This window comes from Protopterus annectens, chromosome 14.part0 (genome assembly GCF_019279795.1).
Source record: "Protopterus annectens isolate FY-2018-M chromosome 14.part0, PAN1.0, whole genome shotgun sequence".
NCBI lineage: Eukaryota > Metazoa > Chordata > Ceratodontiformes > Protopteridae > Protopterus > Protopterus annectens.
The window spans coordinates 235,059,177-235,073,734 of record NC_056748.1 but is presented as its reverse complement, the minus strand read 5'-3'; the positions used below and the strand labels follow the sequence as shown (position 1 = coordinate 235,073,734).

Below are 14,558 nucleotides of genomic sequence, written 5' to 3'. Positions count from 1 at the left end.
GTCGACCTGGGTGCCCAGATCTCTTATGGCCCCTTCAGTGTTAAGTGAGCTCCCATCAACATGGTAATTTGTGAAAACTGATTTTTTTTTCCGAAGGGGATAACACATTTCTTGGCATTAAGCTTTAGGCCATGGTTCTGACCTCAGTCATTGGTCTCAGAGAGGCCCTTTTGTAGGATATCTGCATCACTTGGGGAGTTGATAATGACTCCTAGCTTGCAGTCATCAGCAAACTTGGTCAGCCAGAGTCCTTCTGTTTTTGCCTGGACTTCTGAGAAGTAGATGCCAAACAGGAGATGGCCCAGGACTGAGCCCTGTGGGACTCCACTCATGACTGATCAGCAGTCTGACTTGGAATCTGCAACTTTGTCTATGGGTCCAGTCTGTGAGGCAATTTGCAACCCACCTAGTGATGTAAGGATTGACGCCTAGTTTGGTGAGTTTATCAATGATACCTGAGTGAGGAATGATATCCAAAGGCCTTGGCCAGGTTAAGGTAGGCTGTATGCACTACCTTACCCCCATCCATAGCCTTGGTGACTGCCTCAAAGAAGTCAACCAGGTTCAGCAGGCAGGATCTCCCCTTGATAAAGCCAAACTGTGTGGAGTCAGAAGTTTGGAGATTGCCTATGTCTTTGTTAAGCAGGTCCATGATTATGCGCTCCATTGTTTTGCATACCAGGTTTGTCAGACTAATGGGGCGTTAGTTCCCAGGGTCTGTAGTTGCTCACCCTTTATGGAGCTGGATGACTGTAGCAGTGCACCATTCATTAGGTACATAGCCTGAGGTAAGGCTGTGATTCAACAGAGCACACTGATGTGGTGCCAGTTCGTTTTGTAGTTCATGTAGAAGACAGCCAGGGATATTATCAGGTCCCATGGACACTGTATTCTTGGCTTTGGACAATGCAGCTTTTACCTGTGCTGCAGAAATGAGTACCAGGCTTTCATCTGGTGTTATGATAGGTTGGGGGGGGGGGGAGGGGTAAAGTTGACACTGAATCTGTCAGCCAGTATGTTAGCTATATCTGTTGGCTCACTATAGGAGGTGCCATTGTGCAATAACTCAGAGTAAATCTGGGTATTGCCTTTGAGGTTTTTGATATAGCTATAGAAGGCTTTGTGGTTGTTTTTGGTGTTGGCCGCAATTTTGCCTTCATAGCTGGCTTTAGAGGATTTAATAAGGGATCTCAGCTTTTTGTTGAGACTGATAAGGGAGGTTTTCCAGTCTTGTGACTTCATTTTTTCTGCAACAATTTCTTCCTTATGTTATAGAGTTTATTGCTGGCTGGAGACCACCAGATTGGCTTCCTTTTTTAGGAGGAGAGCATCTTAGTTCTGTTTGGTATGGCAAGGTCCATGCATTTGTGTACATGCTCGTACAGTGCATTGGTGTATGATTCGGCAGTCATGCAGCTATTTTCCATTGGCATAGGTGCAGAGAAGTTAGCCACATCTGCTTTTAGGAGCCCAAAGTCGGCTTTAGAGAAGTTTTTCAGGGTGGTCACCTTAGCGGGGGGGTGTAGGTGAGAAGGAAATTTCCATGGTAATCAGTTTGTGGTCAGATTTAACCAGGGAGGAATTAACTATAGGTGTGGAGCAACGGTCTCCCGTGTTGGTGATAATCAGGTCGAGGATGTTGCTTCCTCTAGTGGGGGTCAGAATGAGCTGGTCCAGGGCATTGGAACTGATAAATTTCAGAAAGCGTTGGGCATGTACATTGGTACTTGAATAGTTTTCCCAGTTGATGGAAGGGTAGTTGAAGTCACCCTGTATGAGAGTATTGGGTTGGACCTTGATAGATTCCTGGGTGCTTAGGAAGTTGGCGTGTGATTCTAGGGACATGTTTGGGGTTCTATAGCAAGCTACGACTTGTATCGCCATCTTACCCAGTGTTGGTTGTCCCTGAAGCATCTCAGATGCATTATGCTGGGTTACCAGTCTAGAGGTGTGCATATCCTTTAAGATTATGGAGACACCACTGCCTTTGGAGCTTCCGGCCGCATTCTGGGGCCAAAAGGTATGGAATGAGTTGTAGTCTGAGAGTGCAGGGGTGCTTTCTGCCTCTTTAAACCAGGTCTCTGTTACAGCACAGATGTCAACATTCTCCATTTTAAGGAGAGCTTCGAGCGAGTGCATCTTGAGATTTAGACTTCTAGCATTAAGCAGCATGACCCTTAGATTGCATTTGTTTGTAGCTGTTACAGTGGAATTTTGGTGTTTGGAACACTGCCTAAAAAAGGCACTATAGGGGTAGCAAGAGCCTTAGCCAGTACCCGGAATCCCAGGGTGTCAGATGCAGGACGTCGAGGTTTTTCGATCATTTTGTCCCAGGCAGACAGATACTGAATCCCTTTAGAATAATACCAGAAACTTAGCCAATTGTTGAAGTCAATCTTCTGCTCGTACTGTGGTGTCATTCTGGGTTACGCTAGAATACTGCTCAGGGCTAGGGTCATACCCGCCTGGGCCACACAATCCAAAAGTTCCATCACATCTCTCTTCGTGTAGTCCAGGAAGGTATGTATCGGATCATTCACACCCACATGGACAATGACCGAGTCATGTTTGTACTTATTGTGGAGTGACCTGAGTGCATGTGTTAAATGGCGGATCCTGGCATCTGACAGACAGCTGACTGTCACCTTCTCCTTGTTCAGCCTAGTGAGTGGGACATCAGTGTGCCTCACAGTTGAGTCTCCTATCATTATTACAGTGGGCAAAGTGTTTTGCTTTAAGGGCTTGGGTTGAGGGGCACACTGTGGTGGTGAGCTATGTGTTCTGGGGTTGGTGTGTTGTGGTGGTCGAGTGCGTTTCCGTCTCTGGGTGGGTCTCTGGGTAAATTTTTATTGAGAGCCTCCACGAAGGTGGGTGGATGGTTTGTGTTTCTATGTGTGGGTTGTGATGGCTGGTGTTTTGGAAGCCTGTGTGTTCTATGTAGTGAGTTACAAGTGTTGACAGTCTTCTCTTGACCAGCTACTCCGGTCTTGGTTGGAGCGTGCACTGCTTCCATTTTGGTGATACAAGTGCATTTCTTACAGGTATGAGTGTTGTGAGGTAATTCAAGTCTCACTGACACACCAGTTTTCTGAATTTATCACTTTTATACTATGGACTGTTGGCAGTTGTTCTAGTATGTTTTTCCTTGTCTTAAGAATATGTAATAATGCAGAAGTCAAACTTGTAATTCTGCCTGTTATTTTGATTATTTCGGCAACTAGGGAATAGAAATCTACACACGAGATGCATGGCTTCTTTCACTTGGGCCATATTGATACCCATTCAGTTCCACGGATTTATTTGTGTATGCTAGCATCGTTTCCTCTGGATTGTTGCTGTGGTATGCTTTGTAGATGGTACAATTCTGCACTAATTCTATACAAGTCAGAATTCTTGACTAGTACATTTTGTCTGTTCTTTCTTTACAGTGTTTTTCCCAGATTTGATTCATTTATCTTCTCAAGCATTTTCCTTCAATTATTTGGAAGTACTATTTTTTCAGCTATGCACATTAAGCCATGGGAAAACGTAGTCTTCCTTGTAAAGAAAACAAAATCTTTCCTTAATGAAGATTTGTGATACCTACTTTTTTTTTTTAATTAGATCACCTTCCAAAGACTCCGATTGTACAATTTACTACTATCTGCATCAGAGGCCCATCAAAGTCTGCGCCATAAACTGATCTGTAGAGAAAGTAGCCCCATAGTAATTCTGAATAGGATAATAGTCTCTGAGATTAACTGTCCGTAAACAATCTTAGCTAAGGAAACCACATCACCCCTATACATTGTAATAACCTGATTGTCTGTAGTATGGTGAAGTTTCTGTTTCTTTTCATTGCGAACTACACTAGTGGACAACATTTCTGAGCACAGAGTATTATGCCTGGCAAAGGGTCTCTTACTTTTGACCACTCCTGCATCTAAAGGGTTTGGTACTCCTGTACTTAAACCGGTTACTTGAACAGCCCTGGAGGATATGTCTGACCTTGTACCATAGAGGGCTGCAGGCTCACACCAAAGGGGGACAGGAGAAAAAGGTAAGTAATCTGTAGGACCAGTTTAAGGCAACAAAAGAGTCATAAACCATAGGCTGAGGCATGATTTTGTTGATTTTTTTCTTATTGGGTGCAACTAGATTTGATGAGGAGGCACTTGTATCAGGATCCATCATGTCAGAGGAAATACACCAGCTAGAATAACACATTGACACTATTAAGGGCTGACTAAAGGCAGCAATAATCAAAAAGATGAACTGTTCCCATGTAGCAGATAGGGCTAAACTGCATAAACTGTATCTAAAACAGTTTACAGTATGCAAAGCCGTGTTAAACAGCCTGCACAATGTAGTAAACAACAATATACACAGTAACATTATGTGCCATCCTACAATACATTAATGCATGTTTCTACAGATAAAGTAATGCATGCTTGCCATTTACTTTTAGAGAAACTACCTGCTGTTATACTGGTACCAGCTTTGATTTTCCTAGGTGTTTGCAAAACCTGCTCCATCACTCCCCTTTTATAAATACGCTAATATTTTAAGTTCTGTTTTTCTGTATATTACTTAGGATGTGCATTGTTAATAAATTTTAATAATGGTAATGTACTAGAAATACAGCATTTACATTTATTAATGAGGATAGTGATTTTGAAGTGTCTCATGCTTTAACTTTTCAGCTCGAGAGGCTGCTATCTGGGAACTAGAAGAACGTCACCTCCAGGAGAAACATCAGCTGCTAAAGCAGCAACTTAAAGACCAGTACTTCATGCAAAGGCACCAGTTGCTGAAAAGACATGAAAAGGTTAGGCTGGAGTTAAGAAATAAAAAAATCATTGGTACTTTTTTAACCTTTTCAACACACTGTGCTGTTAGAAAATTGAAGCATCTTTCATATTTAGTGTGCAAACTTGGCTGTGCTTTTTCATAAGATCACTGTTACAGCATTCATTACCAGTAGATCTTATCTGCCAGAATAATCGAACTTCCAGCCAGTCTACAAAGCTTAAATTCTTACTCTTCTGCTTGTACATCTGCCGTAAGCATGAGCTGACTTGCTGGTATGAGAGGGACATACAGTCGCACCAGAAAGTTAGAATTTTCTTGCCACTAGTCCACACATGCAAGCTTTTTTCAATGTCATGTCTAATTTGTATTAATTGGCTTCAGAGCAAAGATCTCAGGCAGAGAAGTGCCCTGTTGTGAACCTTTCCTGTTTTTGTGTAACTTTTTTTTCTTGAAAAGCTTCTTCGGTTTATCAGGAGAAAAGGGAAGAGTGACTGCGGGCATCTCATACTGTATACGTACTCCCACTTAAGTTGTTTGTTTTGGTTAATGGTTGAATGCAGTGTAAAATCCTGTAGTATTTGTCAGATGTTCTTCCCAAAGACTTTCACAATTAGATTTTAATTCCCTCAGAACTTGTTTAGTAAACAAATATTTTCAGGACTTGACTTGTGCAGCTATGGTGTTCTCTTTCTCTGCGGACCCCCACCCTGCTGAAGTAGTAATTAATAACTTCAGAGAGAAAGGTGCTAAACAATAACCAGATGTCCTCCTGTCTCATTTGGGAAAAGACTGTTCACTCCATTGAGGTGCCTCTGGACTACCTGTCTGCTTCTTCTGGGCTCTCTAACTTGTCCTGTTTGAAGACCACATTCAACACTGAATGCAGCTGATACAGCTGGGAAGAGAGAGAACAAAGGCTGATCTTTTCTGAATTTGATAGCGATATCCAGCCAACTGGTAGTTCAAGAAGACATCAGTGACTCAGCTATGGTGATTTAGCCAATAACTTCTCCAAAGACTGTATGTGTAGACACTCCTAGAAAACATTCTCAAAAAACAAACACATTTCTTGCCTTCTAGCCCTTTTAGTCAGAAAGCCATCAAGGAAGGACTGAGACATTTCTGGCCAAGGTCTTTTTAAAGCAATTCAGTGGTTCAGTCTTCTGTGCCTTCTTCTCCCCCCCCTCCATTTCTACTCCTTCAAAGAGGAAAAGATTTCCCTGCTATACAAAGTAAGCAGGATTGTCAGATTCTGACCAAGAAGAGTTAGTGTATGTTTCGCAAATCATTCCATAACTCTGTGGATATGAATCTAAGGCAGATAACACTTTATCCTCATACTCCCCTAATAAGAAAATTTTCTTTGAGGATACTATTTCAAAAATGAACGACTTCTTTAATTGGGAGGGCAATGGCATTGAACATAGATACTTCTAAACCTATTGCTCTCCTTCCTCCCCCTCCCCTAGTTCTAGGGGGACTGAAAGATGCTTTTTCAGTTGATTCATGATTTCTGGATTCCCAACTATTGCCCCTAAGAAATCAAACCGGTTTTACAAAGCTTCTCTTACTTTTAAGTATCTTTACAAAAATTTGACAGTTGACCCTGCTGTCATTTCTCTGGATCGTGACAAGGTACTAGAATCTTTCCCTCCACTAATCCCAGTCTAATGATAAAGACAGTAGAGCCCTTGGCCGGTATGGTGAAAAAAGTGTATGCTTCTGCCTCCTTAGCTTTTAAAGTTGGCAGTTGACAAGCCTGTGTGACTAAGTTACTTCTGTTTGTTTGGAATAAACAAATAGAAGTAACAGACCGTGGCAGACCTTCCCATTTTTAAAATGAAATCTAATCTAATGGGCATGCTTAATTCTGCCTCACAGCTAAACATACTATCGAATTTGGTGTGATGCTGTGGTTGCTGCTTCTGTTGCAGCTAACACTGGTTCTGTTTTGAGAAGGCATGTTTACGATTGCAGTCCTTCCCTGAGTATCTGAAAGCTCAGCTGTTAAGTGCCGCTCTTGACAAGGTCTTTCTCTTTGGTATTGTTTCTGCAGAAGTTTTCAGAAAGCTAGAGTAGAGGAAAACTTTTGCAGGGAGTTGCAGTGTTTCTTGCCTCCAGTTCCTAAGTTTCAGAGGAACTACCCATCCAGTCCAGCATCCTTTTTTGTAAACTTTACAAATCAATCAACAGAAATAATGTAAAGGGCAGTGTCAATGATAATGACAAGGAGGCTGCAAAAGAGAACCAGACGTATCTCAGGGACACAATATTCAAAGAAAAACGTATTAGTATCTATGCAGGTTATTCCCATCCTCCCTTCCCCACTATAGCCTTCCTCATAAAATTGCAGAGAACCTTTATTGCCTTCCTGAATGGTAGTCTACAACCACAGACTCTTGGGTACTGTACATTTTATAATATGGCTGCAACTTCGTGGTCATCCTTCTCCATTCCCCCAGGAATCCCTCGACCAGAAAGGTTCAGCTGCACCTAATTTATCTAATTATTTCAGATGTACTAATGAAAAAAAGAATTTTGCTAAGGACTTTTTCTGTTCCAGAGGAAACAGAATATCTAGAGGTCAATTCTAGGTATGTTCAGACTAAATGCTTTTATGTGGATTCCAAAATTCAAAATGCTGACACTTCATACTCTGTTGTGCTTTTATTTCTCCTCAAACCTTTTTGGTCACTGTAGACCTAAAAGATGCTTATCTGCCTATTTCCATTCATAAGAGCCAGATATATTTTTTAATATTATATATTTAAGACTGCATTATTAGCTTATTAATTGCCTGTTCCAAGAACCTTATCAAATGACTTGTTCCAGTGAAAGTTTTCTACAGACTTCAAAGCATGCACATTTATCCCTGTTTGGATGTTTACCTGGTCTCAGTCTTAACCAATCAGGAAGCTTTAACAGCATTAGAGTTCACAGTGAATCTTTTTCCATATTCTTGGATTTGCCGTGAACCTGAAAAAGTCATCCCTGCCTCCAGTTCATATTGTTTGTCTGGGCTTTCTTTTAGACACTTAACTGATGCCTGCTATTCTTCCCCCCAGAAAAGATGCAAACATCATCAGTTCTTTTCACTGCAAGACAAATTTTAAGCACTCCAGGTTTTATGGCCTCTTTTGTCCTAATGAGTCCTCATGCCAGACTTCACATGAGAAAGAGCCATCTGTTTGGGCTCTATGTATTCACAATCTGTTTCACCCAATTCTAGATTTCAGTTTTGATGGACCAGTTAGGCTCATTCCAACATAAGAATCCCGTTCTCCTTCCTGCCCCTCTTAAACAGTAAACATAGATGCTTCAGACTTTGCTTGGGTGCTTTTTTCTCAGGACATCAAGGTAGAGGGAATTTGAAGACCTCAACACTGGTATAAATGGATCTGCCTGAAAGAGATGATTACTGTTATTACTGTGAAATGTTTGAATAAGCTGTTTTTCCAGGCACTCTACTAGTGATGACAGATGGCACTGGTTTGTAAACAGACAGGGTGAACCAAGGGCTTTACTCCCCTTTGCAGACTGGCTGTGTTTGCCTGGGACTTAGCTGTACAGGTTATTCCATCAGGTAGAGGTGCAAGCACATCCCTGCAGAGCAGAATGCAGTGGAAGACACACTAAGCAAATCCAGAACAGATCTTCATGAGTAGATGCTACACTAGGAGGTCTTACAAATAATCTACCAGTTTTTCTCCAAGACACCTTGCAGAGAGGCCTGGAAGACCAATGCCTTTTCATTTCCCTGGACAGGGATGTTTCTTTACACCTTTCCTGTTATTTCCCAAGTTCTTCAGAAAATGACGGCCTTACCAGAGATGTTACTGGTGACCCCCTTTTGGGGCAGACAACATTGGATCGCCCTTCCCATGCAGCCGGCCAAGGTCAATCACCAAAAACCTCTTCACAAAGTAGACTTGCTCACAGATCACAGGGGATCACTGATTCGACCAAACATTCAGAATCTGAACCTATCTGTTTGAATGATAGGCTTTTTCGTTGTTTGTGCACCTTTTTCTGAGGTCATGCAACAAATATTGATGGATTCAGTAAAACCTACTACTAGGAAGTCGTATTTAACCACATGGAAATATTTTCTCTTTGCTGTCCGAGATCAAGACCCCTTTTAAGGGGGGGGCACACCCCTGGTTCTTCAAAACCTTTGTGATTTGCTTAGTTCCATCATGGCATATATTTCAATAAAGTTACATATTTCATCAGTTTCAGCCTCTTTTCCTCTGCATTCTCCCTTTAGCTTTTCTTTTTCAAGTCTAGCAGTTTCTGAGGGTGTCTTTGCTTATTAGACCACCAAGAAAAAAGGTGGCTCCTCTTTGGGATTTTAATTTTCGTTTAGAAAAGTTAACTCCAACTCCCTTTGAAACCTGCAGCTAGCTGTCCTCTGAAATTCTTAACATGGAAGACTGTTGCTGGTTGTCTTAACTTGTTCTAGACTTGTATCTGAATTCCATCAGCTATGTCTATCGAACCTTTGCTTTTCTGCAGTATGACTCTTGCAACCAGCCTTTCTTTTATGCCTGTAGTGGTTTCTGAGTTTTTACACTTTATCAGACTATCCAGTTCCTTGCATTTTACCCCAGTTCACAGAATAAGAGAGAATTTTTCATTTGATAATCGTAGACAGCTGAAGTTTTAATTGGATAAAGGTACATATTTTGTGAAAACTAATTAACTTTTTGTATCCTATAATGAAAAAAGTCAGGTTCAGAAGAAACTGTTTCCAAATAGCTGTATCTTTCCATTCGGTTCTATTTCCACAATGGCAGAAATCTTACAGAGAATAAAAAAAATGAAATAAAAAAAAAAACTCCAAAGAATGAAAAGACTCTTCTACCAGAATAGTTTAGAGTCTTTTGGAAAGAGCTGAACTCCATATCAGTCTTCTCCTCACATATACATAACATTATAAACTTGATGCTTTCTTTAATACCAGACCTGGATTCGCCATGGTTGTTCTACATGGCATTCTGGAGTCTGCTTCAGCTCCCTCTACCCTCTCTGCATGAGCTTTTGTGATTGTTCCATCTATAATGAATACTGGAAAGTGATCTTATGAAGAACATAGTACAGCTGTGTCAGAAACTTAAATTAGCAGATATTCAAATAGTCACTGTTGCAGTGCGTACAGCCTTCCTCCACCTCCTTGACTGCACTCCTATTTTTGGGTGGGTTATTTTTAAATATTTTTGTATCTGAACTTCATGTATTCTATACTGAGACTTTCCTTAGAGCCATTGGCTTCAGCCTCCTACTTTAGGGACAAAAAAGCTTTGGGTTTTTGATGTGACTGTACATCCCTGTTATAGTGCCAGATGAGTTTTTGTTATGACCGTACATTCTTCTTATACCACAACACCAGCCTGTGTTAAGGATGTATGACTAGAGTGAGTGGAAGGAGCTAGCTCTTCATAGACTGGCAGGATGTACAGATGTCCTCCTATTCCCATGTTGCAATATTCATCACATGTGGGTTTTCTCGTCTTGCTACTTGAACGTCCAGCCAGTATATAGAAGTTTTCAGTCACTGTATGGTGCGTGGAACGTCTGATGTGGCTAGCAAAATGTGGTTCATAAAAGTGACATCTCTGCATGCACCAGCCCCCAAAACTTCTCAGCCACCAATCAAACGTCAGGTGTTCCTGCCATCTTGGCCATTGGATTATGAGAAATCAAATAAGTGCCCCATTGGGAAACCTTTCAATCATTTTTTTTTTATTTAATGCCTGTTCGTGTCATCAAGAAAGGGCAAGTGTAAGTTCGGCCGTCAGATACACCACAATGATGCACATGATCAGTGTCTCTTCTGTTTAGGTCAGTCACACAACTACAAGGCCTGTTCCATTTGTCAGACATTTGTGCCCAAAACCTTGCCCAGTCATCTGCATGCGCTCAATCTCTACCTAGAAAATCAACAACTAAATCAAATAGCCTTAGGTATGGAAGGTTCTGCTGACGTACCTGCCAAACCGCCAAAAAAGAAGGCCAAGACTACCAGGCCTTACCACTACAGCTGCGCCTCCTGTCTCTGACCCTCAGCCTGTGGCTGACATTGGCCTGGTAGAGGGTATCTCCATGGAAGCCGCACAATCCTGCATGGAATGCACGTCCGTTGAGGCTTACCGACATCGGTTGATGGGGGGGGGGGGGCAATGATTCTGGTAGGTCCTTCAGATCCCTATAGTTCCCTACAGTCACCTGATTTCAGACCTTCCTCCTTTCAAGACACCCTCCAGGCCTCTCAAGAGAAAGGAAAAAAGGAAGCACATCTCTTTTTCTCCTGAAAGCATGGCCTGATTGGCAGGCCTTCAGCCAAAGTTTATTTAATGCCTTCATGGTCTTACGGCCTTCCACTACAGGGATTTTTACGATGCCTGCTCCTACTCTGAGCTAAAGGCTTCAAACATCTGACCCATCCATGAGGGAAGAAGAGGATTTTTCTGATTATTTGAGGAATCACTCTCCAATACCTCTCATCTTCCTTCTCCCTTGGGGTATGGCTCCGCAGAGGAAGAATCTGTTGACCCTGACTCCCCAGCTGAGGATTTGACCTTTGGGGAAACCGTTGCCAAGAAGAAAGAACATTTTAAGTAGGAATCTTCTGAAATGACTGAGATTCAGAAAATGTATTATGACCTCATTCTGATGGATTCCCCAACTCCTACTGCTGTTCCTCCAGTTCTACCCGTCTTCCTGGATGCCTTCTCCTCAGCATCCTTGAACCCTAATTCACAACCCTCTGCTCTACACAGGCCTGACAGATTTTATAAAGTCCCTGAATTTGCCAAGTATCTTGTACAGTGTCCTCCAGCAGACCCTGCCACAATTTCCATATCCACAGATAAGGAATGTAAACTATTGCCCACCACCACCACCATTTTCCCTGCTGACAAAGACAGCAAAACATGGATCATCTGGGTAAGAAAATTTAAACTTCTGCTACTCTGGCCTTCATGGCTACACGCTACCAGACACACATGGCTAAATATGCCTTATCCCTTTTGGAGGAAGTCTCTGAGGAATTGTGTGATTCACCAGATTTTGCTGCCAAAGCTTCACTGTCTTCCCTTCTGGCTCTCACCTCCCAAGTCACCAAGCACGCCATAAAGTGCAGTTATGGTGCTGCTGAAGCCTCAGCCAGTTCAGCATCATCAGCATCTGCCTTGAGAAGATACTCATTCCTACATCTCCAGCCCATTCCAGATTACTCTAGGGCAAAGCTGATTGATGCCCCTCTGGACAACACAGCTTTGTTTGGCACTAAAGTGGCTGATTTATTTAAGTCACTACATCAAAAGGGGAAAGCGATGCAGGATTTAAAACACTTGCTAGTCTCCCCATCCCAAAATTCCAAAGGAACTACCCTGCTAAAGCTCAGTTTATTAGAAAGCACTCTTGCCCTGCTGCTCCCACTAGGTCTAGAAAAGCAACCCTATCCTGCTAGAGCTTCCCCCTTCTCTAGCCAGAGGTTACCCTTTAAAGACACGGCAGGTAGTATTTGACTACCTGCCATCTCTAAAACCTCCACCCCCCTTTTTCTCTACCTCTTTCAGTTCGGTTCTCTTACTGTCTTCCTGTGTGGACATCCATCACATCAGACAAGTGGGTCCTTTCATTCATTTAAAACAAGTACTTTATGACCTGGCTTATGCCCCCAAAGAGAAAGGGTATGCCAGAACCTCCAAAACAACAGCTACACCTATTGCAGCCAGTACTACAAACTCTGATGGAACAAGGCACCATCAAAACAGTGCCACTGGCTGCAAAAGGGAGAGGTTTCTACTCCAAGATTTTCCTAGTCCCAAAAAAAGATGGTCCTTGGAGACCAATCCTAAATCTCTCTTCTCAACCTATTCTTTCACATTCCTACTTTTAGGATGTTGACCTTGGCAACTCTCTTCCCTCATGGCACCTTAGATATAAAGGATGCCTATCTTCACATCCCCATCAATCCCGTACTTGAGGTTTTCCATGAGCTGTTTTCACTCCCAATTTTCTGCCTTGCCTTTTGGGCTCTCCATTACACCCAGGGTATTCACCAGATGTCTGGCTCCAATTATTGCCTTTTGCAGTACAAAAGGAATCCAGATATTTCCCTGTCTGGATGACCTGTTTGCACAGGCAGACTGCAAGGAGAGACCCTCCAGCAACACATATTTCTTGCCACTCTCCTCCTACAGTCCCTGTGATTTCAGATCAACTTCCCAAAAATCCCACCTGGAACCTTCTCAAGACATTGTCTTACTGGGGTGCAGGATTTGCACAGATCAGATATCATGAAAGCCTGCCTTCCCCAACAAGAGGTGGAAAGCTTGACAGAACACCTACTAATGGTCGTTCAGACAACAGAATTGACAGTAAGGCAGTACTTCAGGCTCCCGGGCTACATGGCAGCCACTATCCCCATGTTACCATTAGCAAGACTCCATATGAGAAAGTTGCAATGGTACCTAAGGTCAGTCTGGGCCCAGTACTCACACCCCCTTGGAGTACAGGATTCCCCTCCTGCATTGCTTCAAACTAGAAATCCAGTGGTGGTTGAAACAAGTGAACCTCAACCCTGGTCTTACCCTCCAACCACCCAACCCAAACAGATCATGCACACAGATGCCTCAGACTTAGGCTGGGGAGCAACTCTGGGCCATCTGAAAGTGCAGGGACTCTGGCTAGATCCACACAAAAAGAACACATCAATGTCCGAGAAATGAGGGCAATTTTCCTGGCCCTTCGGGTCTTCCAAACGTATCTAAAACAGGGACCCCTAAAGATCTTTATCGACAATACCACAGTGTTGTGGTGTCTCAACAAATAGTGGGGGACCAAATCTTTCTTACTTTGCAGACTAGCTCTCCTAGTGTGGGAACTGGCCACCTCCCAGGGAGTTACCCCTGCAGGCTGTCTACATTCCTTCACTGCATATTGCCCAGGAAGACTGTCTAGCAGATCTGTCACAAACAGCCATGAATGGATGCTGCACAGGGATGTTTTCCTGGACCTGGTCCACCAGTGGATTACACCTCAAATAGACCTGTTTGCCTCCTCCATCAACAGGCAACTTCCTCACTTCTGCACCAGGTTTCCACACCCTCTGGCAATGGTAACAGATGCCTGGTCAATCTCTTGGAAGGGGAGGTTTCTCTATGCATCCCCCCTTTCCACTTGCACAGAAGGTCCTGTTGAAGGTTCAGCAGGACAGACCAAACATCTTGCTGTGGTGACTCCCTATTAGCCAAGACAGCATTGGTTTCCACTACTACTACAAATGTCCAAGGGCAATCACCACAAGTTACCCCTCAGAGTTGACCTCCTCACACAGCACAAGGGAATCCAAATCCATACAGAGTGGCAGTTGCTGAATCTCACCCTGTGGCTGATAGGATTCTGATCCCCTTCAGACACTTTTACAATAAGGATGTGCTCACTGTCCTGCAGGATGCCAGGAAACCAAATATGAGACAATCTTACCTTTCTAAGTGGAAGATATTTTCTATATGGTGTCTCAAAAGACAGTTGAACCTGCTTGCTAGCAAAGACCTTTCTAGATGTCTTTCAAGGATGCATCTGCAGTCCTTACATATGGGTTGTCCTGCCTCAGGCAGCCCTTCGGTCGGCCGGATTCCAAAGTCTGGGTCCGGCGTCGGCTGATGTCGCCCCTTCCCCGACGTCAGAGCACCTGGGGTATAAAAGTGTCAGCCGACGCCATCTTCCTCAGTCTTTCTTGCCGCGTAGTGCCCGAAGCA

The 14,558-nt window shown here is 43.1% G+C and overlaps 1 protein-coding gene across 2 annotated transcripts in view; it reads left to right on the top strand.

The window, feature by feature from the left end:
* SLK (STE20 like kinase) overlaps positions 1-14,558 on the top strand; it is a 2,579,008-nt gene that overhangs the window by 2,108,994 nt on the left and 455,456 nt on the right. For both annotated transcript variants that reach the window (XM_044055960.1, XM_044055959.1), the window contains one exon: positions 4,683-4,807. In XM_044055960.1, the coding sequence (XP_043911895.1) occupies positions 4,683-4,807 (125 nt within the window). The remainder of the gene's footprint in view (positions 1-4,682; positions 4,808-14,558) is intronic.